We start from the raw sequence: 24,449 nt of genomic DNA, 5'->3' as shown, positions 1-24,449 counted from the left end.
AATGTGGATCCAGAAACAGGAGCAATGTTTTCTGAGACCAGAATAAGTGATTAAACTGAAACAATGAAAATCACTACTATCAATTCTTGCCTAACTTTATGAAGGTCCATCAGGATAAAAAGAAACTCAGCTCTGCTCATTAGAGAAGAAATAGGTCTAAGAGAGATTTCAGGCACAAGCCAGCTCTGCATAAGAAATACTGCTGTGTCTGATCGATCTCTGAGGATGAGATGGGGTGGGGGAAATAAAGCCTTTAAGTTTTAGAAGCTCCTTTTCAGAAAAGGCTCAAGGCCAGTCCAGAACAGGCTGTGGCATTGAGAATGTTTGATGACAATTCTTTTGGTCAGAGACCTTTTATTTCCACAGGATGTGAACTTGGTCCTTGCACCCTTGCTGGAACAGCCGTTTGAGTTCTTGTCTCCTGTTGCACATATCTTTCATCATGCCTATTTCTTACACCTAGCAGTGATTCATAGAATCATAAAATAGTTTGGGTTGGAAGGGACCTTAAAGATCACCTAGTTCCAACCTCTCTGTGATGGGCAGGGAATTCAGAGACTTCTGTCACCTCTCTGGCCTTGTTCTGAATTAGGACTGCTCTTCGGGTTCATCCAAAAATTCCTGCAATAGTTATGTCAAAATTTCATCCAAATTAAGAAATGAACATCTGCTTTCTTTCCTAACTCTCACACTTCTGTGGCTGAGTCATCTTTGGACACTAAATACAAAGAAGACCAATTTTTTTACTGATGTGTTATGACCTATGAGTTGCCCTTGCTGGTTCCTTGGGGTGAGCGGGCTGTACTGTACTAGAGCCCAGTTACTGTCAGTTACTCTCAGGTGTCTGCTGGAAGTGTTCTGCCTGGGGCACTACTCTTTCAGTCCCATATCTCTGTGATTGCCAAGGCACTGTGGAACAAGAATATATTTATTAGAATGGTCTTTATTTTCTCAAGAAGAATCTGAGACCCAGCTCCATATCCCCAGCAAGTGTAGGATGGAGAGAAGTAGTGGAATTGTCCAGCATTTATGTACTGGGTCTCAAAAGAGAAGAAAAAAATACTACTAACTCCAGTTCTGTAAGCTGTAATATCCGTATGCACAGTTTCTACCGATTTTTCTTCCTTTCTCCTTCTGCAAGTCTGTTGTTGAGCCTCACCACGGTACAGTGCTATTGGAGGGGAGGTAGAGCATGTGCGCCCCCCTCTGGGTGTTGCTTCACTAAAACCAACTATGGCTCAAGCGGTCGTTGTGCAAACCTCCACCATGGCAAATCTATGTATCTTCAAAAACACATATCCAGGAACCACAGCCACTGGAAAGTAACCATGCTTTCCTCCTCTTGGCTACATAATATTCCCCTTTGCTTCTCCTTTGGGAATAGCATCTGCTCACATAAAACTTCCCAGTCTGGAGGAAGACTGACAAACTGTAGCGAGCTCTTGTATGGGTGAACAAGAAGGATTACTTGAACACTGTAAGAGAAGGTGACCAGAAAAACAATTAATAAACAGCTCAGCAAAATGGCAACTGTAACAACATACAAGATTGATAATTATCTAACACACACACACACACACACACACCCCCCGTAGGACTAAGATGCCCACGCTACAGAGTCCTACAGTGAATAGCTAGAACGATGCAGCGTTTGCCTTGGTATGTTTGCTTCTACAACAAAATACATCAAATGCATTAAATGAATGGGGGAGGGGGAGGGCATAAGAGGTAGTAATATTTTGATAGAAATTTCTTTCTTATGCCAGAAACACTGAAGAAACAGGATAAAATAATGAAAATACTACAGTGATGCTGTCTAGTGACATGTGGATGAAATAATGTATCCATTCCATCTGCCAAGCTGAAGTTCAGTTGCCAAGTCCTTGAGCTTTACCATGAGAAATGCTCCTTCCCCTAACCTCAGCTTCCCTTCCATGTAATTTCCAGCTATCCCCTGAATTAAGATTTCAGTGATGGAAACAGCAGCAATTTCTGTATGTCAGTAAGAGAATACCTTCCCATATATTCCAGCTGACATTTTATCCATTTTCTCTAATTTGGTGAGTCAGTTGTTATAGGATGCTGACATTTGGGAGGGCAAAAAGCAGCACCTCCTGTGAAGATGCCAGTCCCTCACCACTTCCTGCAGCTCCCTCACACCATTGACTCTGTGCATTGTTTTCTTCTGCTTGGGTAAATTTTAGAGATTGGTATCAAAAAGATTTTTCTAAATCTTTAATTTTGACAGCTCACTGCTGGGACATCTCAGAGCCAAAGCAGAACCAGACACTGGCAGGGAGGGTCATGGAATCATAGAACAGTTTGGGTTGGAAGGGACCTTAAAGATCATCTAGTTCCAACCCCTCCTGCCATGGGCAGGGACACCTCCCACTGGATCAGGCTGCCCAAGGCCCCATCCAACCTGGCCTTGAACACCTCCAGGGATGGGGCAGCCCAAACTTCCCTTGGCAACCCGTGCCAGTGCCTCACCACTCTCATGGTGAAGAAATTATTCCTAATGTCTAGCCTAACCTGCCCCTCTCCAGTTTATACCCATTGCATCTCATCCTATCCCTACAAGCCTTTGTGAATAGTCCCTCCCCAGCTTTCCTGTAGCCCCTTCAGGTACTGGAAGGTTGCTATAAGTTCTCCTCTGAGCCTTCTCTTCTCCAGGCTGAACAACCCCAACTCTCTCAGCCTGTCCTGGTACAGGAGGTGCTCCAGCCCTCGAATCATCTTTGTAGCCCTCCTCTAGACCTGTTCCAACAGCTCCATATCCTTCTTATGTTGAGGATTCCAGAACTGGACACAGTACTCCAGCTGGGGTCTCACAAAAGAGGAATAGAGGGGCTGAATCACCTCCCTAGAGGGGCAGAATCAGAAGTCCCCCCACAAGCCAAGATCCAATGTAGGAAACGAAGCACTTGAAGACCCTAGAGATGTGGCAGCACTTTGCTTCATTTGAGTGCCCAGAACAGTGGTTGTATGAGGACCTATTACATGGTAAAGCTTTAATTTCTGTTACTACAGGAGCCTTGGGGCTCCAACTAGTCCCAGCCCCAGGTAAAGACAGCAGGGGAGCCAAATGGGACAGCCTGGGCTAATTAAGTGAAGTGAATAAGCTCTCTTTTGCAATTAATTTTATGAAAATGGGAGCAACCACTGCTGAAAGCAACCAGGTCTCCCAGCAGGTCCAGTCAAAAGCCAAGCATCTGCCATTCTTTGGCCCAGAAGCAGGGAGGAGCAGGGGGAGCAGCAAGAAGAGTTATGGTAAATGGAGTTAACTCCAGCTGGAGGCTGGTCACAAGTGGTGTCCCCCAGGGGTTAGTGCTGGGTCCAGTCCTATTCAATATCTTTATCAATGACCTGGATGAAGGCATTGAGTGCACCCTTAGCAAGTTTGCAGATGACACTAAGCTGGGAGGAAGTGTCAATCTGCTGGAGCATAGGGAAACTCTACAGAGGGATCTGAACAGGCTGGACCAATGGGCTGAGACCAATGGCATGAAGTTTAACAAGGTCAAATGCCAGGTCCTGCACTTGGGGCACGACAACCCTATGCAGTGCTACAGACTAGGGGAAGAATGGCTAGAAAGCTGCATAGAGAAGAAGGACCTGGGGATGTTGGTTGACAGCCGACGGAACATGAGCCAGCAGCGTGCCCAGGTGGCCAAGAAAGCCAGTGGTACCTTGGTTTATATCAGAAACAGCGTGACCAGCAGGTCCAGGGAGGTTATTCTGCCCCTGTACTCAGCACTGGTGAGACCGCACCCCAAATCCTGTCTTCAGTTCTGCACCCCTCGCTACAAGAAGGATGTTGAGGCTCTGAGGGGTGTCCAGAGAAGAGCAATGAAGCTGGTGAAGGGGCTGGACAGCAAGTCTTATGAGGGGTGGCTGAGGGAACTGGGGTTGTTTAGCCTGGAGGAGGCTGAGGGGAGACCTTATTGCTCTCTACGACTACCTGAAAGGAGGTTGTGGAGAGGAGGGAGCTGCCTCTTCTCCCAAGTGACAGGGGACAGGACAAGGAGGAATGGCCTTAAGCTCCGCCAGGGGAGGTTCAGGCTGGATATAGGGAAAACATTTTTCATTGGCCAAGGGTCATCGGGCACTGGCAGAGGCTGCCCAGGGAGGTGGTCGAGTCATCATTTCTAGAGGTGTTTAAAAGACAGGTAGACAGGTAGACGAGGTGCTCAGGGACATGGTTTAGTGGCAGATAGGAACGGTTGGACTCGATGATCCAAGAGGTCTTTTCTAACCTGGTGATCCTCTGATGCTCTGAAGGTAGTACCCTAAGAAGAAAATAGGCTTCGTCCTCCACGCCCTTTTATAGCCGTTCAGGCCCCGCCCTAGGGCCCCGCCTCTCAGTCCCCGCCCTCTCTTGCTTCGCCCCCTTTCCGCTCCGTCCATCAAGCCCCGCCCCTTTTCGCCCCGCCCACACCCCTCTGGCCCCGCCCTTCGGAAGCCAACTGCCCTTGTCCCTGTGGCCACGCCCCCTCCTTCTAATGTCCCACGGCGCTCGGTGATGACGTCATACCGCTGTGTCCCCGCACCCTCCCTTTTGCCTCCACCTTTACAAGCGGAGTCTCTCTCCTCCCCCTCCCCCCCATCGTCTACGTCATTCGCGGCGCGCCGCGGCCGGTCGCACGTGCCGCACCGCACCACCATGAGCTGCCCCGTGACTTGCGCGGCCTGGGTGCGCTGCGGCGTCGCCAAGGAAACGCCGGATAAGGTGGGAGAGGAGGCGGGATGGGGCCGGGCTGAGGGACACCCCCGACCCGCCCCGGAGCCGGGGCTGCGGGATTGCCCCCCTACCCCACCCTACCCTCACCCTCCCCGCCTCTCTGTGTCCGCCTGCAGGTGCAGCTCAGCGAGGAGGAGTTGAACCGTCTCATCGAGGAGTCCCAGGCGAGGCGGGGGTGAGACGGGATGGGCGCGTCTGCCGGGCTCTGCTGGAGAAGGGGTTGGAGCCCCCCGGGCCTCGCCGCTGACAGCTGTAGGGAGGGAATTTGCTTTAGAACGTATCTTTGAGAACTGTCTTGGCTTATTGTTGCCTGGGAATTTTGTGCTTAGAAGGACAGAAATACAGTGTATTCAGCAGGGATGACTTTCTGTGGAGCAAACTCCAGTGAGACATCTGAGATGCCCCCTCCCCTTTGCATCTTGGGGCCTAAAGAAGGCTGGGGAGGGACTATTCACAAATGCTTGTATTGCTAGGACGAGGGAGAATGGGAATAAACTGGAAAGGGAAAGATTTAAACTAGGCATCAGGAAGAATTTCTTCACCATGAGAGTAGTGAGGCACTGGCACAGGTTGCCCAGGAAAGCTGTGGCTGCCACATCCCTGGAGGTGTTCAAGGCCAGGTTGGATCGAGCCTTGGTCAGCCTGATCTAGTGGGAGGTGTCCCTACCCATGGCACGGGGAGTTGGAACTGGATGATTTTTAAGGTCCCTTCCAACCCAAACTATTCTATGATTCTGTGTCTGTAAAAAGTGATCTGCAGTAAGTCCCAACCCTGATGGATTTCATATTGTGTTTTCTTCTAATGTAAGTGTGGGAAGTATGAGGAAATAAGGTCTTAAAATTGTTGAAGAAATGCAAGAGTCTTCACATATCACAGGGACTGTGGATGGGGAAAAAAAAAGGAAGGAATATATCGGAGCGTGCGGACACGCAGTAGTGAAGTTCAGAGTATTGTAGCCATAAAAAAATGAGTAAGATAAGGGGATCTAGACACTGAGTTTAGCCCTGCTAAGCAAAATTTGTGCTGCATTTTGTCATGAAAACTTTCCAGGAAAAGCTTTCTCTGGAAGTCTGAGAAAAATAGTGCCTTGTATTTTGAGAAAAGATAGGAAAGGAGCAAGTGGATTTCCAAATTATTGGCATAAAGGCTTGAAACCCATGTGAACAGCCAGGATTGTGTGTCTTTAAACAGAGATGGCACTGATGATAGTGATGAAGGCCAGATGGCAAATGACACAAATGAACCCGTTCCTGGCAGAGATGAATCTTCTCATAAAAATGAAGACCTGTCTGATGATGAACTGGGTGAATATGATTTGGAAAATTATGATGAAGAAGAATGCACAGGTAAGAAAAATTTAAAGTTGAGATGAAAGTGAAAAACCTTTTCACTTCTTGTTTTAGGATACTAATTTCATAAGTACCACTGCACTGTGCTATGTTTCAAATGCTGGAAATTCACATTTTTTATTATTTCCCTGTCCCAGTTTTGCAAGTCGGTTATTGTATGAAACAGTTAAGCAAACCCCTCCCTGACACCAGAACTGAGAGCAGGGTTGGAAGGACAGTCACTCCCCCTGCTGTAGTGCTGGAGCAGAGCAGCAGAGACCCTGAAAGCACTAAGCAGTTTTGCTTACTGAGGTTCTTAAGTTTGGAACTTGGAAGTTCATTTAGCCTGCCCTTGATATTTTGCAATACAGGTAGTACAGGGATCGGTACAGGGGTTTCTAACTTCATCTGTTATTGACATGTATGAAAAAATGTTCTGAAATTCCCATTTAGGTGACCTAAAGCTTGGAGACTCTTTGGCTACTCTGGCAGTACATGGAAGTAATGAGCATGATCCTTACATCACTCTAAAAACCACCGTGAGTACTAATGAAAACGTTAAATATCATGGACAGCATAAACTTAAAAACCAGTTAAATTTTCCACACCGCCTTAGGGTCTGTAAGTGCTTGCAGTCCTTTTCAAAAGTTGTGATGGATTTTTTTATCAGATGGCACTCTTTTCTTTTGAAGTTGCTTTGTGCAGTCCCCTCTACGTATGCTTTTAAGTTTAAGTTGGATGTTAAGGCAAACTGGCTCAGTATTTATTTAGGCCATGTGCTTCTGTGTGTGGAGATGGTTTGTCACCTTTCTGATAAGACCCAGAAAATGCTCGAAGAAATAACAAATCTCAGTATCTCAGGCCACTAACAACCCTATTTAGAAAGATTGCCAGATTGCAAGACTCTTACACCTTCCACTGGTTTGTGGAAGAAACCAAGCTGATGTGGACTTAGCCTACGTGTCAAATTATGGGTGTGGCATGAAGAAACATGTTCCTGTTTATTAAGTGTATTTGCATAGCTTACTGTATAGTTGACTGTTTTCTGCCTGTATTGGTTTCCACCAAGTATCAGATGGGGAAATCTCTGCAGGAGCTGGCTTTGTAGGAGCTCTGCAGGGAGTTGAGAAGTCTCTGGATGCAGTTGGACACAAGCTGTGTTAACAGTGCTGTCCTGTTATACAGACTGTTTGTTTTTTTGTGGTGAACAGGGATGCAACATGCAAGATGTGAAGTAATCCTTCTACTTTACTTAACGTTGGTGTTGTCTTGGCTAGAATATTGGGTGCCTCTTCAGAAAGATATGGACAGATTCCAGAGAATATCCTACAGTTTAGTTCAGGATAGATTGCAAGTTGTGAGTGGCTTAATTTTCATGGAGAGATTACAGAAGGCAGGTACAAGGTGAGGTTGTGTGAGAAGAGACAATATAATCTAGGGAGCAACCAGGAGAGACTGTAATCAGCTGGGGCAAGATGATGGAGTTGGTGACTTTTTGAGACCTCATCTAAGCATAAAGATCGTTAAATTTTTCTGGGCGCTGTCCTTTCAATAGTATTTTTGATTCTTCACAAATCTAGTGAGATTGAAGGAAAAGAGAAGCTGTAGGCTTCTGCAACATCTAGTTTGTATGTTAGGGAATTTTGTCAAACGTGTTCTCAAGCAAGGAGTTGTTATGGTGACTTCACGTACTGTTACAAAGCTCAAGGAGGAAGACGTATGTCTTATCTTTAAAAACATTCACTTGCTGAATGCACTTTGGGGTACTGTGTGTTTTCTCTGTGTTTCACCGACTGGTTGATGATTTTTCTCACTCCTGTGTACCAGTAGTGGGAAGAAATGCTTTAGAAGTGATTTTTATGGTCAAAGAGGTAGTCACACAATGAGCTGCATTTATTCTGTGTCAGAAAAGCTAACTTTCTTCCATGCAGATAGAAAAAGTCAACACCCTTTTCTCAGGCCTTTCTTCCTATAATCAAGTCCTTTCCTCAAATTCTGAAAGTACTGTTTAGTGCTTCAACGTACACTTTATGTTGTCTTTTGGTATTTACTACTGGTACTGTTGAAGACTGTGTAACACTTAAGTTGATTAATTCGAAGAATTGTTGTACTTGATAGAATTGAAATACTGAAAAGATGCTTGAAGTGAATAAGAAAAGAAGCTAAAAGCTTGCAAAAAGTCATCAGAAAGTCATGTATATGTTGTATATTTGAAGGATGGTACTATGTTTGCGTAAGACTGTTGACTTTTATGTACCATTCTTAGTTTTCTGCTAACAAAAATTCTCTGAATGCCTTCCATTTCTCAGTAACAATGAAAATTTGATGAGAGGTTGCATCTGTTCTGGTACAGCTGAATGCCCAGTATAGCTGTAGGCAGTACAGTATTTTCCAGAAAGCAGACAATGGTTTAATGCTCTTGGAATTGCTTCCTGGATGTGAGGAACAGTTACAATATGCTTATTGTGTAAAAAGCTGTTATGCTACATAAATGCCCAAGGGAAGACAGCACAAGGGAAATAAGCTCTGTATGTAGGCTCCTGGTAGAGGTTCTCTTTTCAGCAATGGGCTGCATTATAATAGACTTGAAAGGTCATTTTGTAATGACCTTTGGTAATTAAACATCTTTCTAAATCTACGTAAGTTCACATAAACAGTCCTTCAGTCTATATAATAACTACTCAGTCTCCCCATGATTGAATTTGGTTCCTGTCTTTCTTTGTTTACCACCATAAGATGGTTTTAGTTGAGTGGGCAGCAGCGTTGTTGAGTTTTGAGTATTTTCAGTTATGATTAAAAGTTACTACTGATTCAGCCTTCTGAACACGTGGTTTTGTATATTTGTGCTTTGCTTAACATCTGTTGTCCTCTCGTTTTTGCTGTTCAGGAACAATATGAACAGGAGGACTTTATGATTAAGCCCACTGACAATCTTGTCCTTTGTGGCAGAGTTGATAAGGACTACTGTAGTTTGGAGGTCCATGGTAAGTAGCATAGGATTTGTTCCTTACAGTGAAGCTAGGGAGTATGTCTTGCCTACGCTGCTTGACATGGCTGTGTAGAAGGAGGAGGAAGTGGTTTCTTGGAAGCTATTTTGCCTCCCCATCTGCTTTATGTGTTTTGTCTTCTTTCCTGCATCATGGAGCTTTATCCGATTTCCAGAACTAGAGTGTTAAATGTGGAGCTACTGTTATTTAGAGGGTAATATGCTTTCATTGGGCTGTATAATGTTTCCTATCCTTTTTTCATTCCTAAGGACACTTAGAAAGTGCTATAGAATTTTTATTCTCTGGACATAGTCTTTCTTCCAGACAGTCTTGCTTTCCGTAGCATGCAAGCTTCCTCTGCTGGTTTGTTGTTGGCATTTTTTCCTTGCTTTCTCCTTGCTTCTTTAAATGTGCTAGGAGTAGAAGAATAAACATCTTCATCATCTAAGATTTAGAAGAGATAATCCTTAAGGCCTGAATACTGCTTGTTCTGGAGATGGGTTTAGTTTTACTATGTAAAAGGTTTTTCTATTGCAGCAAGGACTGAATGTGCCGAAGTCTTTTCTTACTGTGGCCCTTTGGGGGAATGTTTCTGGTTACTTCTGCTGAGGTGCATGTTTCTGCAAGCAAAATATTCTGTTTTAAGAAAACAGCAAGGCCAAAGTGTTTGAAGGCATCTCTTCAGATACCACCGTATGGCATTTTCTGTATCTGAAGGTGCTTACAAAGTGTTGTTTTCCCTGTATAGACTTACAAAACAATAGCACGCACTTCTGCAGTTTATAACTGTAGCTCTGTCATACTCAGTCACCAAGAATAATTAGATACCAGCTAAAGTCTTCAGTTAACTGTCATGTGCATTTCAAAATGGACTCAAGTTACGCCAGGGGAGGTTTGGGTAAGATATTAGGAAAAATTTCTTTGCTGAAGGAGTGGTGAAGCATTGGAACAGGCTGCCCAGAGAAGCGGTGGAGTCACCATCCCTGGAAGTGTTCAAAAAAACGTGTAGATGTGGCACTTTGGTACATGGTTTAGTAGATGTGGTCGTGTTAGGCTGACACCTAACTTGGTGTTGGTCTTAGAGGTCTTTTCCAATCTTAATGATTCTAAGATAGTACTGTGATTTTCTGTGGGGGATGGTACGATGTTATTAAAATAATTATTAGGTTTTCTTTGCTATCCGGTTAGTGAGTTTTTATAGAAAGAAAAATAGCTGGCTAAAGGGAATGTTGTGTTTGGTATATGGTTGCTTTACCAAAACTCTTCCTGTATCTCAGTTACAATCTGCTAAAGGTAGCTTCATCTGACTTCTTTAGCTTCCTCTTGTTTGAAAACTTTTTGTCTTTTGCTTCCTGTTTGGTTTCATCTGGAATAATTGTAAAATGAATATCTAAACCTTCCTTAATATATCCTGATGTACAAAGTGGTGTATACGTAACATCCCTTTTGAAGTAATGCGAAGAAAGTAGCATGTTATGCTAGGAATAGAGTATCTAAGCTTTGCTGAACTGTCACTTCTTTATCTAAGCTACACACGAAAATGTCTTGTGTGATTCTGTGAGGCATGACATTGGTGCATGGAGGCTCTGGCCTCTACATTGAAACTCTGAACACTGTGAATTTACATTCTAGATCTCCTTGACAATTTAGTGTTTTCCACGTCTGCCTTTTGTGGAAGTGAACTGTTTATAGTTGCTTGCTTTTTTTCTTTAACAATGTCTTTTATATCTTTGATTCTTTCTTTTTCAGTTTATAACCATGAAGAGGACTCATTTTATGTACATCATGATATTATCTTGCCTGCTTACCCTCTAAGTCTGGAGTGGTTGAATTTTGATCCTAGTCCTGATGAATCACCAGGTAAATTACAAAGGATGTGTAAATGTCCAGTTAAATAATTTTTACTTGAAAATTATATAAATGTAATTTTGTCACTAAATAATTTCCTGTAGTGTTACAAACAGAAGTAAACCCACAATATTAAGATGGAAAAAGTGAATACCAGTTTTTTTGGTTTGGTGATACGGTCATCCTAGTGATACTGCCTTAACAAATGATTTGATGAAAACACTCTTCTTATTAGAAATAATTAAGTCAATTAGCAGACCAGAGCAAGCTCTTCTCTAGTCTACCTTATTTTCCATTTGCAAATGAAACTTTGCTTTTGTTCAAACACATGGTGGCCAAAGCAGTTGTTTAATTGTAAAACACAGCAAAGTTTATATATATTTATGTATTTAGTAACCTTTTTCTTGTGTTTTATAGTATTGCTTTCCATAGCACAAGGAGTGTGTTCTTTGGTTGTTTTTTTCCTTAAAAAAAGCCCTGCGGGTATCTGGAACTTTATACAGCTTCTCTTAACAGTTATTTGTACTGAAGGGGAAATGTATTGGTGAGCAAGTAAATTTCTTTCTGGCAACATCTGCTGTCAGTTGATATTTTTAAATTGCCTCTTGTCAGTTATAATCATCAGAGATGTTCAAATAGAAGATTCTGGCACATAAGTTTTACTTAATCAAAGAAATAAGCAACAGCTGGATTGCCAAATATGCTGTTTTGTAACTCTAAATATATGTGGTTGCATTTGGGTTTCTGCTTGTAGGAAATTATGTTGCAGTGGGTAACATGACCCCGGTTATTGACATTTGGGACCTTGATGTAGTAGAATCCTTAGAACCAGTTTTTTCCCTTGGAGGCAAGAAAGACAAAAAGAAGAAAAATAAAGGAAAGCAAGTAAGTATTACAAAATGGTTTATCTAGTTAGATGGAGGAAACTTAGGATAATGTCATTATTAACTTTTTTCCTGCAATGGGAAAATAATAGATAGTCTGGTTATAGACAGATAGTCCATCTGTCACGTTGAAAGATGGTGTTTAGACAGGTTACAGAAGATAACATCATGATTGTGTGTGATAGGTTAAAATTCATACTTTCCTGTGACTTCAGTTGAAAAGGCATTGAGGAGTAAAGGACAAGGCTGACACTAACAAAATACATTTGCTCAGGGGTCACCTCTGCTAGCTTTATCTTGCTAAAATTTAAGCATATTTTAAGCTGTTCATTGAGACTGTCTGACGTGAATGCATAGAGAAGCATCCAGAGAATGGCTGACTGTCTTCTAGTGGACTGTAGAGAAAACCTTAACTACTGAAGAGAAAGACCAAGGCTTAGACTGAATGCTAAGTTACGTCAGATGAATCTGACCTTGATTGTATGCCTGAATGTGTTGTTATGATTTGTCCAAATTCTTTGGTATGTAAAAATAAGTGTGGAAGATAACATAACTTAAATATTCGAGATTTTGCTTGTAGTAGGTGCGTCATGAAGTGCTTAGAGACTCCGTAAAGTAAATAAGGAAGGTGAACACTGGATATATAGCTATCGTTTCCCAAGGAGCACTGAAGTGTTCGCGGAAGAGCCACTCTGTGTAATTGTGAAGGGGTTTTACTTCCTGAGCTCTCAGACCTTCTGCTTTCAAAAACAATAGAAAAAATATCCTTGGAAGTAGAATTTGTTCTTTGTAACTTGCTTCTGAAAGTCACTGAGTTATCAGAATTGCTGTTGAAGATACCATTCATAAAGGTTACCTCAATTTGAAATGCTACTTGTTCTCTGTACGGGTAATTAAAGCCTGGAATTCAGAACAGGAGAGGTGGCTTTATGGGTGGTTTCCAATTACTATCCCAGTAAACTTTGAAGCTTAATCATTTTAAATTACGATTTGTAGGAGCTGGCAGTTACAAAGACCAAAAGCTAATTAATTGGGAGCAAAGAGAGGGAACTACCAGGAGATTTTAGAAGGAAGCTGAAGAACCTGCAGTGTGGCTGGAGACAATGAAATTCTTCTGCTAGTGTGGAGTAACTAGTTCTGTAAGCCCACCACCCGTGAGCGGAGCAATCTGAGATGTGGGGTAGGAGCTGAGGTACAGGTACTGCAGAGACTGTGCTGTCAAAATCCTTGTTGCAGCTGGTGGGAATCATTTAAAACGAGACATTGTTTGTGAAGGCATTAAGGAGGTCATGCTAATGTGTTGTAATGCTCAATTTCTGTTAAAGCTGTAATTTTCAAAAGTCTGTTGTATCTGCACATACAGAGTTTATCTTCAGAAGGGACAGTGAAAGGACATACTGATGCTGTGCTTGATCTTTCATGGAATAGACAAAGCAGGTAAAAGAATACTGGGATAACAATGAGTGATTACAAATTTGTATGCTTACTTAGGTGTACTTTTTTCCACAGAAATCCAAAGTCTTATCTAGTATAACATTGAACTTTAAAGCAGTGCTGAAAGGAATCAGTTTTCAAAATGACACACAGCTTTTTTTTCTTAAACTAGAAATCTTGTTTGTTTTTGGTGTTTTTTTTTAAAATGAACTGTATATTGCTGCAGATCACTTTTTATTTGCAAGTTGTCCAGGTGAGGGCAAGGCCATAAATTGTCTCCATTTAAGTAGATGCACAAACTGGAGAAGCACAAGGGCTACCCTTGTCTGTGCCAATCTGCCAATGACCTAAAACACCATTTCAACTGAGAGGAGTAGACTTACGAAAGAAAGTCTTTGCTGTGCTGGTTATTTTCTTCTGGCTTTTGCCACAGAGCTGTGAACAGAAAAGAGAGTGTAGAAGCCCTAATGGCAGTTATAGAAATACCTCTGACCTTTGGATTGTCCTCAGCAGAGAGAATTCCCTGTTGGCTGGATGAACTGGTAATGAAGTACTGCTATCGAAGCAGTACAAAGCTGGTCTGTCTTGCGGAAGAGGTCACGGACGGTGGGCTGACTGAAATAAAGATGCTGCTGTTTTTTATTGCTTGGGTGGTTTTTAACAGCTCACCTGTCAGAGGATCCTCGACATGGGCATTGAAAGTGTTTCTGTCAGACACTGATGGTGGTTTTGTTTGTTTTTTATTTCCTGCTGTCATGAGCGCCTCTAAAGATGCACAGACAATACCCCACATACGCCTGATGGGCTGGTGTAAGCCTTCGCTTACAGTGCTTGGTTATCTACATACTGAAGAAGGAAACACCCACATAGACATGCAGTAAATGGATACAAATTGCACTCAATTTACGGTGCTTTGTCTGTTCTTAAATTATATCTGTGCACAGGCTAGTAGTGATCATTCCATCAGCCTTACAAAAGAGTAGTTTTCCTGTACCTAGAAATGGTTGTCTGGTGATAATATAAAGCTGTGTCAGAAAAATTAGAGCTACAATAGTTAAGTGTCTGAAATATGTAATTCTGTAATTTGCCGAGGTAGGAATTCATTGTTACTAGTTAATCTGTCACTGTCAAGTGATAGGACAAGAGGAAATGGCCTCAAGTTGTTCCAGGGGAGGTTTAAACTCTATGCTAGGGGATAGTACTTCACTGAAAGGATTATTGAGTGCTGGCAGAGGCTGCCCAGGGAAGTGGTTGAGTCACCATCCCTGAAGGTATTTAGACCATATGTAGAAATGGTGCTTAGGGACTTAGTTTAGGGGGTGGACTTGGCACTGTTAGGTTTATGGTTGTACTTTTTGACCTTAAGGGTCTTTTCCTACCTAAATGATTCTGTGGGAAGCTTATGGATAAAACAAGGAACTCCTTGAAGCAGTTCATATTTAATGCCTATTTTTTAGTTTGTTTTAAGCAAGACATGCTGTGATAGCTCTCTATAAATAACTTTCTGCCTGTAGGTCATTGGTGTTGCTGTAAAATGTTCTCATAGCCTTTGCTATGCATTTTCTTAACTTTCCCTTGTTACATTGTTTGGAAGAAGGATGTCTCCAGGAGAGTGTTAGCTCTTTCAGTCAGAAACACTGGGTTGGTGTTAGGGAAAAAAAGAGGAAAAATTTGTAGAGTGAACAGTTTCAATCAGAAACAGCATGTTGAGGGAATAGATCCGTTTTTAAGAGCAATGGTAGGAATTGTACTGTCTATTTGACAGACCTTTGAGAATGTTCTGGTTTTTCTGATTAAACTCCTAAACTGTGTTTATTGCTCTTAACATAGTTGGTAAAATTTAAATTGAAATATGGGGTCTGTAAACTAAAATGTTAGTTCAGTAATTTATATAACTCTGATATCCAAGAGCAAAACATTTTAAGAACAGGTTGGCTGTATACACATGCAAGTAAAGTTAAGTTGTGTAGGTAGTGTTTAAAAATACTATGTTAATGTCAAAAGAAAGGAAGTGCTTAAAAGCCTTTCTGGCTTTGTTTTGTTCAAGTCTTCTAGTAAATTATATTTTAAGTTGTTAGTGGTGGGAAAACTGTCAGTGTTATTATTATAAGTGTTGTACTAAAATAATATAGCTTGTTTGTAGTCCTTACTCATACCTTAAGGGAGTTATCCCTCAGACTTGAGATGTATGGTCTATAGACCACAGTGTGCTTGATCTCAGAATCAGGCTCTGTATGTATTTTGGGGTTTTGATCATTATTTGTTTGTATCTTTAAAAAGATTTTTAAAACTTATTTTTTTGATGCGTTATTAGGAATGTTTTAGCAAGTGCGTCTGCTGACAGTGCTGTGATTTTGTGGGATATGGCTGTGGGTAAGCCAGCAGCCAGCCTGATGCAACATACAGACAAGGTATGTAATAATTGCTATGTTTCTTCCCCTATAAAATACAGAGGAAAAAATAACCACAGTTTTTCATTAGCTGCTTGGTAGTGAACCCTTAGAACAACAGTTCTGTGATTTTTCTAATAACTGTGTAGAATTGTTTAAATTTCTGAATGAGTTGCTTTTGTGAACAACACTGTTTTTGCTTTTTAACATGTTATTTAACTTGTGCTTTAGAAAGTTGGCAGAGATTTACAGTAGTCTTTAAAATGCCCTTTGTGAGAAAGCCTTTTTGGCTGGGAATCTAATAATACTGGTATGAGCTACGAAAAATAGATCTCTGAGCATAGGTCAAACTGTAGCCCTCTCTTAAGGCAACAGTGGGTGTCGGTTACAGTTTGTTCTAGGTGAGAAAGGTTTTAAATAAATGGTACTAAAATACCATAGTGATGGGTAGTTCAGAAATGAATTCATCTCGTAGTAATTAAAATGTGAAGGTTAGTTATTAATAGCTATAACCTTATTTTGCTGTTAATAAAGTCACTGCCCTTGGCAAACTCCTGATGTTCTTTTTTTGCTAACATCTGCATTTTTCCTCAAACTGGAAGGAAACTTCCAGTTTTTTTACTTCCTCCAGCTTATTTTTTTTTTTTTTAATATCTAGAGCAGAAAGAGGGCATGTGGTTCTGTTCAGTTAAATTATATTGGCGAATATCTTGTTTCCACTGGGTTGGAGTGTTTGAAATAAAAATCATGTGCATCTCTTGCACTGTTTTATGAGAAATCTGAGTATCAGCAAGCTTAATCAGAGTTTGGGGATGGGAATGTGCTGGCTTTGAGGAGGAGGGGGTTGTGCTCTGTTTGTTCAAAGAACATTCCTGTATATGTGTGTTACATCTCAATGTTTATTTTTTTAAATAAAATCTTCTGTTATCTAGGTCCAGACATTGCAATTTCATCCATTTGAAACTCAGACCCTTGTTTCTGGATCTTATGATAAGTATGTCAGGGTAATTTTTTTCAAATGTTACACGTAGAGACGGTTAGTATTGAATTAAGCCAGTTAAATTGCCTCAAAGACTTTATTTTTCATTTGCTTATAACTGTGCCAAATTTGAGTAATGATATTATTTCTTTTCCAGTAAGATAGCCAGGTTTGCCTGAGCCCAAAATGTGGCTTTCCTTAGCTCTTTCTAAGGACTAGACGAATTCTTTAACCATCTGGACTGACGGTTTCTGTGCCAGGTGTCTGCTCCAAACTGAATTTATTTCTTAATTTGGCTTTGCGGCATTTTCTGCATTGGGAACGTGTCACTACTCATTCCTGTGAAAATTTGCCCAGGTTTTTCCAAACTGTAAGACCAGGGTGAGGGCATGAGGGGCTTACAATCCCAGTCCATTCCCCAGAGCCTCGGTTGATAGGCACGCCATAGCCGTGCTTTAATGGGCTATGTCCTCTGATTGCAGCTTGGAGATGATGTGGTTTGTGTCTGCATGGCTGGACTAGTACTGTAACTGCTAATTTTTATAAGCCCTGCCAGCCAAAAAACTTCCCCTCTGTTCTCCCATCTCCTAGGGATAACATTTTAACTTTGTTCTATATTCATGATTGTCTTATATATGTGTGTACACACATATATAAGATGTAAATAAAATATATATATGTAAATAAATATATATATGTGTACACACATATATATATTATTCTGCTTTTAAGACTTTGTCCTTGTGTTAAATTTAAAGACTTGTCAATCTTTAGCCAAGGCTTTATGTTCTCTGGCTTCTATAATGCTCTTGCTACATTTGCTTACGTAGAAGTATTGGAGAAAAACCTTTTATTATTGTTAGGAACCTGCTTCTGTCCACATTTCTCCCCCTTGACTTCTTTTGGCAAAAAGAAGAATAAAGTCCAAACACTGAGACCAGCTTCTTGATCTCCTTTGATCTCGTTGACACCTATAAACCATTGTACTGTCTATAAACTAGTGGACTGCCTTTGTGGATTTTTCCTTTAAAGTTTCGCAGGACCACAGGCTGTTGAGTAAATTTTGGCAGATGCCTTCATGACCTGAAAGTCAGGCTGTTAAAAATTGCATATGTGCCAGTACTGTTGTTTTAAAACGCCTGTTAAGAGGCCTGAGAAATCTAGATCATATTTCTTTGGCTTTAATTATAGGATACAGTGGAAGTGGGTTACACTGTGGAGGTAAATTGTGGTGAGATGTTGCAAGAGTGACATCATCGCTCCTTTCTTGCATTTGCATCCAGGAGCTTTTTGAGTTGGGACAGATTCTGCTGCCACTGGGCTGATCACAAGCCTGTAAAGAGCCTTAGAAGACCCACTAACTCCCACTGCTTTTTCTTGGTTTTGGGGTAGTGTTTCCCTAATCACTTATAGAGATACATCTTTTTTTTTGTTTAAGCATATTTGAAAATGTTTGTATATGTATTGCAAATAGTTTTTGTAATAAGTGCATTGTTTTGAACAGTCATTATTCAACTTCACTGATGTCTGTTTGCAACTAAGTGATATATTTGCATAACTATGGTCTCCTGTATGGTAAGTATCTTATGTATGGAGAAAATTTGAGCTTTGCTTAAATGGAATGGCTGGTTTTAACCAAGATGAAGCTTTGCAGCATGTGGAAAACACTTATCTAAGAAAGTTTCATCTGTTGTTGAGTTGGAAGACTAAATAATGAAGTTGTTTCCATTTTAATTTTTGAATTGTATTTTACATGGACTTTCTGTAGATCTCAGTGGTAAAATGCACTTCATAAAGTATCCTGCCATGATTTGGTTTTTTTTTTTCTTAATTCCTTGTCCCTTTTTCCCATAGATCAGCTGTGCTGTATGATTGCAGAAACCCACAAGATAACCATCGAATATGGCGGTTTAGCGGTCAGGTTGAAAGAGTAACCTGGAATCATTTTTCACCTTGTAATTTCTTAGTGAGTACAACATGCTCTTCTGTTCTTGGTCTCTTGCCGTTTCATTTAACCTGTATTTTTGTGTTCAAAATGTATCTGTATCTCATAATGGACCCGATAGTTGAGCTGTTGGCATTGCTTACTTAAAAAATGCTGTGTGTGGGAGGAAGTTTTGGTTGTTTTTTCAACAAGTGTATGGAGACCAGCTAGTTATTTGGTATCTTCATTGTGACAGTAGAAAAGCGATTGATGCTGATGAGTTTTCAGTCTAGTGGTGGCTTCTTTGCCTTATTGTCATAGCGTTCAGTGGGTGGGATTTATTTTCCTTTGTGTTCAGTGAGTGGGATTTATTTTCCTGTGCATAGTTGCTGTTGTGTTTAATGTAATAAGGCAATTGCACCTGAGAAGGAGCTAATTGGAACGAAGCTTCTGAATATTAATTCAGTGTTTCAAATCAGCACCAGAGGGCACTGTCCTCCTGTCTAGTATAGACTAAAACTACTTTGGTTTTGCTGAGATTTTTATAATAAAACTAATAAACAGAATTTAAGAACAAGTGGGGGGTAATTATCTCAGAGGCTGTCTAGTTCTCTGTGGCTTTGTGTATCCAGCTAACAAAAGCAATTGCTCTGTTTATGTTGTAGGTCTGTCAGTATAATCACACTTAGCTTTGCACAGGGCTATGGTGAAGCCACAGGATGGCTCCAAAAAGTTTGAAACAACAGCTGAGAGATTAAAAGCTCTGTATTTCATTGCCTAATAAGAAAACAGAGCTTAGTAGTGCAACCATCTTCAAAATACAATTTAAGAAATTTGTATGGGATTAAGACTTCTACAGAAGTCTTGGCAGCATAGTTTCGATATGTAGAATAGGTCACGCACCAGCTGGACAGAGTCTGACTTTGGGGATGCAGAATAGTGTATGTTGTGCAATATGCCCTGCTGAGAAGTAGTGCAAGTCTGTCTCAAATCACTGGGATTTAATAGAGGCTGTGTGCTATTTCATGGGAGCTTTTGTCCAAATGAATAACTATGGCTGTTTGTTTTTAAAATGTGGTTTCCTTAGGCAAGCACAGAAGATGGCTTTGTGTACTGTCTGGATGCTCGTGCTGATAAGCCACTGTTTACCCTGAAAGCTCACGATGAGGAGGTTTCAGGTAAATTGTGTGTGTGTTGTTTGTCCCCAGTGGCGTGGCACATCTGGAAGATGTCTTTAACCAGTACGACTTAGGTGGTAGTGATTCCTTGCTTAGCAAGTAAGTGTTGTGCATACTAATCATGGGTAGCTGGCGCATGAAACAGACCTCAACTGAGAAGCCATTGTCAGCAAGTATTTTAAGAACAGTGAACTTTTCTCAGTGAATATCATGAATAAGCATGTCAAAATTAGAGAGGGGCAGATTTAGACTAGACATGGGGAAGAATTTCTTCACATTGAGGGTGGTGAGGCACTGGCACAGGTTGCCCAGCGAAGCTGTGGCTGCCCCATCCCTGGAGGTGTTCAAGGCCAGGTTGGATGGGGCCTTGGGCAGCCTGATCTAGTGGGAGGTGTCCCTGCCCATGGCAGGGGGGTTGTAGTTAGATCTTTAAGGTCCCTTCCAACTCAAACCATCCTATGGTTCTATGAAAACAGATCTGTTCACTTAGGGGACATTCCCTGTGGGTTTTAGGTGAGGAAGAACAAAAACTATGCAATCTGTTCCAGTATTATGAACTATAACGTTTACCTCCTCTAGCTGTAATGATTTTACACTTGCGTTCACTCTGGTAATGATTTAGGTATGGCACAGGGGAAGGTTTTCACACTTCCTCCTTTGGGCTACTTTAATTATTTGCTTCTAAGTAGCAACTCGAAGCACCTGATTAGGTATCTAAAATGAGATTGTATGAATATGCCCCATAATCTTGTATAGCAAAAGAGATGGTTTTGGTGGCTGAATGAAGACAACCACCTGGGGAAGTCAGATTATGTGAAGTAAGAAGCAGAACAATAGCGTCTTTGTGATGTTGCTATTGTTGAATTGAGAGACAAAATAGGCCTACCTGAAGTCAGTTTGCTCTTACTACAGAGAGCAGTGGCAGCATGGAGTTTCCATTAACTTTTTGCTCCTTTGTGCTGGAGCAGAGTTTAGCATAAGGAGACTATTATTTTTGTTCTCATGATTTTGCTTCAAAATGTATCTCGGTGAAATCGTGGTTACCTAGTGCTTTCACACTGCTGCGTTCTTAATTTTCCAGGACTACAACTTAGCAGTCAGATCAAAGGTTGCCTTGTGACATCATCTGCTGACAAATACGTGAAAATTTGGGACATCCTGGGAGACAAACCAAGTTTAATCCATTCCAGGAACATGAAAATGGTAGAGTAATATTAATTTCTTAATTCCAAGAAGTTTTATATATAAATTATGCCTGCTTATTCTCTTTTTGTCTAACTTGAATCTTGTTTTATATAATGTCTCTTAGGGAAAAAATATAATCACATCTATGTATTCTGGGTAAATCGTACTCATTACATCCCTGGAGGTGTTCAAGGCCAGGCTGGATGGGGCTTTGGGCAGCCTGATCTAGTGGGACGTGTCCCTGCCCATGACAGGGCGGTTGGAACTGGGTGATCTTTAAGGTCTCTTCCAACTCAGACTATTCTATGATTCTATGATTCCAATGCAGTATTTAGTTTAACGTGATTGGCAGACTGCTTCAAAGCCTCAGACCTGTATACCTGATACTACGCTCCAATTAGAACCGTAGGTACTGCAGTATGTATCTGTCTGCCAGGTATAGAGAAGACAAAGATGTGATTTACTGTTTGTAATTACCAGCTCTTGACTTTATTTTTGTGTCTTTACAAAAGAAGTTCCAGGGAACTTAGAGAGTTTAAATTTGTTAAAACTTGGTGGAAGTATTTTCAGATGACTAATTAATTTTAGGATGTTTTAGAAAAGAATCTTCTTTCTTCCCACCCTTGCAGGGGGTTCTCTTCTGTGCTGCTTGCTGCCCCGACTTCCCATTTGTTTTTGCGTTTGGAGGAGAGCGACAAGGGCTCCGTGTTTGGGATATAAGCAAGATTTCTGCAGGTAACATTCTCATTTCTCTGAGTCTTGTGGCTCTCCCCTTGCCCCCAGGGTGTATTTGTATGTTCAGTAATTTATTGTCTCTGGGAGAAACTGTAGGTTAATACTTCTAAATACCCCAAGGCTTGCGTACACTTCGATGTTTTAAGCTTCAAAAATATGGTTTTTCTTCTAGCGTGAAGAACTGTTTGCCGCATGATTTATTTTCTTTTAGCCCAAGTATAATATCTGATTTCTTTTAATACCTATGTTTTTGCATTTTCTTAATGTTCCTGGTGTAATCGCATTCTTGAGTATTTGTAGGAATGACGGTGAGGATTGGTTTTGATCAGTTGTCATACGTATGTGTAACTAAGTGGCATGATTTTTTGCAGCAGGCTTTTAAGAGCTTAGTGGGAACCAGAGAGACTAAAACTAGAAATAAATTATTTAAACCTAATGTTTGGCTCTACAAAACTCATCCGTTTCACAGTACTTAGGTGTAAGAATTATGCACAAGGAAACCTCTAGAGATGCTCTGGGGGAGAAATGACAGGACTTGTAATTTAAGTAGCGTATGCAGATTGTTGTGGCATGTAAGCTTCATCTCCCTGCTCAGGGGAAGGGGGAAGGCTTTAAAACTGCACCAGGTGAGGATTTCCATGCTATGATGTTCACTGTGCCGCGCCTGCTGTACTACTCCTGTCTCAGAACAGCAGCGTGTAATCAACCTCTTCTCTGTGTTGCAGTGAATGAAGCTTTTGGAAACAGAGAGAGACTTGTCCTGGCTGATGCCAACACTGCGGCTTGCGGCTCCACAGCCGGCAGTAGCAGCAATGATTCGGAGACAGCAATGGAATCATGATGGATCAAACATCACAAAATCAAAGTAATTATTGGGACTACCACTAATGTGCATTCTACAAATGCCCTGTTTGGTGAGAGTTCATAGAAACTACTCGAGCGTCTTGCAATCTGCAAGCTTCTTCATCTCAAGACAAAGAAACATTGTGATGTGGTTAAGCTCTAACTCAGCAGTCTTAAATTCCTGTCTCTGTTACCAACTTTAAAAGATTTAATCAGTTCCTTTTGCCAGCGATTATGATCCATGAAGAAGGGGCTACTGTAGCTACTGTATGTAAAGCCGATCTATAAAATGAAATAGACAATAGGAGAGCCTTCTGGTGCTCCCAGAGGTTTGTTGAATACTGCAGAGAAGGTAAATATTTTCTAAGGGCTCAAGGAACAATACTTCACACAGCAACTGTGTAATAAAGAATGAAATGACAAGTGTAAATAGATAATTTATCCTTAGTTTGAGGCTAGATTTACAGATTTCTAATACAAATTTTAAAAGTTCTTCTATATGATTTTTAAGTTGTAGTAGTATTTCTTGGGCAATAAATGGGAGTTTTCAAGTAGAATCTTAAAATGTATTTTTAATGCCTCTGAGCACTGTATCAAACCAGAAATGTCCCAGCTGTTTCCCATCAAGACCAAGGGTTTCTTTTCCCTGGTTCCACAGCACCTGGAGCTTATTGATGTTGCCTTACGTGTACTGGGTTTTCCTTCAAGCTCCAAATGCAGTTATCTATGAAGAGAATTTGAACTGAAATAAGGAGCTACTACTCAGAAGATGAGGCTGTGAGGACACAAAGCGAGGATGTCAGCTGGTCACTGTCACTGGTGAAAGCTGTCCATGTTAAATACTTGTGTTCTTTAACTCCTCCCAGGCATTTCTGCCTGAATCATAGAATCACCAGGTTGGAAAGGACCCTTGAAGGCACAGAGGAACATACTGAGCATCAGCCTAATCTCTGACTTAAAACACTTTGTTTATAGCTTGAGGAAGGTAGTCAAGGAATGTGACTGAAACAATTCCCTCACATTTAAAATGAACACCCAGATGCCTTACCCGAGGCCAGAAGTTAAATGATAGTCATGCTGTCCTGTGAAATGCTTCCCCCTCTGCTTACCCGAAGGTCTGTTAAAGTGCTGCTGCTGCAAAAATGCCCCAGGCAGCAAAGCAGACACAGTGTCAGTGCAGGTAGTTAAAAAGATCTCAGTGCTGCTTCCCACCCTAGCTCACTGTACCTCCTTCTGGTGAAGTAAAGCACATAAACTGTATCAGTACAAACTGCACATGGGGAAAAGGTAGGACTGTAGGTTTCTTTCCCATCCCTTGAAGTAGCTGTTTCCAAATCCAATTTAGCTGTTTCTAGTCTGGTGATGGGTGTTTACAATGGCACTGCAGGAACCAAGAATATTTTGGATGTGTTGGGGTTCCTGCTTAAATCCTTTCTCTGCCAAGCAACAGTGAACACTTGTGTATGGAACAAATAAACAACTGCTTTTGTGAAGCTTAAGGTGAAAGCACCAGAATCACCTCTTGTTGACTGAAAAGCTTCAAGTTTTTTCAAAGCTTTCATTTGAAATAAATAATGCTTTGTGTTAAGCTCTTTGAGGAGAGTATTTTCTGTTATCCCCGTATCTGGTATTAATTGGCATGTAGCGTTAGAAGTTTTTTTTTAAGGAAGACATTGTATTTACTGCAAGCAACACCTCTCTCCCTTGACTAAACAAAAGCTCTCAACCTGTCTTTGAGGAGCTTTTTATTCACCTTCTGGGAATGCAAGCATTGTGCCTTTTCAGATTTGAAGAACCCAAGGAGCTCTCTAGGAATTATAGCTTACAGGGAGAGGTACAGCTCAACTTAGGCCGTCTAGGGCATGAACTGGAGCATCTTCTTTCACAAGCCAACCTCCAACTACCCTGTCAGAACACAGAGCTCACCTTGCTGTTCTTTAGCAGCACAGCCAGAGGACCAACACGGCAAATCTGCGAGATTCTTAGCTGTGC

At 41.2% G+C, this 24,449-nt stretch overlaps 1 protein-coding gene across 1 annotated transcript; it reads left to right on the top strand.

The window, feature by feature from the left end:
* Nucleotides 1–4,545: 4,545 nt before the first annotated feature.
* PWP1 (PWP1 homolog, endonuclein) lies at nt 4,546–24,051 on the top strand. Its single transcript, XM_054068990.1, has 15 exons — nt 4,546–4,729; nt 4,858–4,916; nt 5,934–6,088; nt 6,524–6,609; nt 8,958–9,054; nt 10,807–10,917; nt 11,660–11,790; nt 13,153–13,226; nt 15,538–15,634; nt 16,546–16,607; nt 18,447–18,558; nt 19,604–19,694; nt 20,776–20,897; nt 21,509–21,614; nt 22,340–24,051. The coding sequence occupies exons 1-15, from the start codon at nt 4,664–4,666 to the stop codon at nt 22,453–22,455; spliced, it is 1,485 nt and encodes a 494-aa protein (XP_053924965.1). The 5' UTR covers nt 4,546–4,663; the 3' UTR covers nt 22,456–24,051.
* Nucleotides 24,052–24,449: the final 398 nt, after the last annotated feature.

The sequence above is a fragment of the Cuculus canorus genome, chromosome 1, assembly GCF_017976375.1.
Source record: "Cuculus canorus isolate bCucCan1 chromosome 1, bCucCan1.pri, whole genome shotgun sequence".
NCBI lineage: Eukaryota > Metazoa > Chordata > Aves > Cuculiformes > Cuculidae > Cuculus > Cuculus canorus.
Note: the sequence above shows the minus strand (reverse complement) of the source record. Positions and strands in the feature narration are given on the sequence as shown.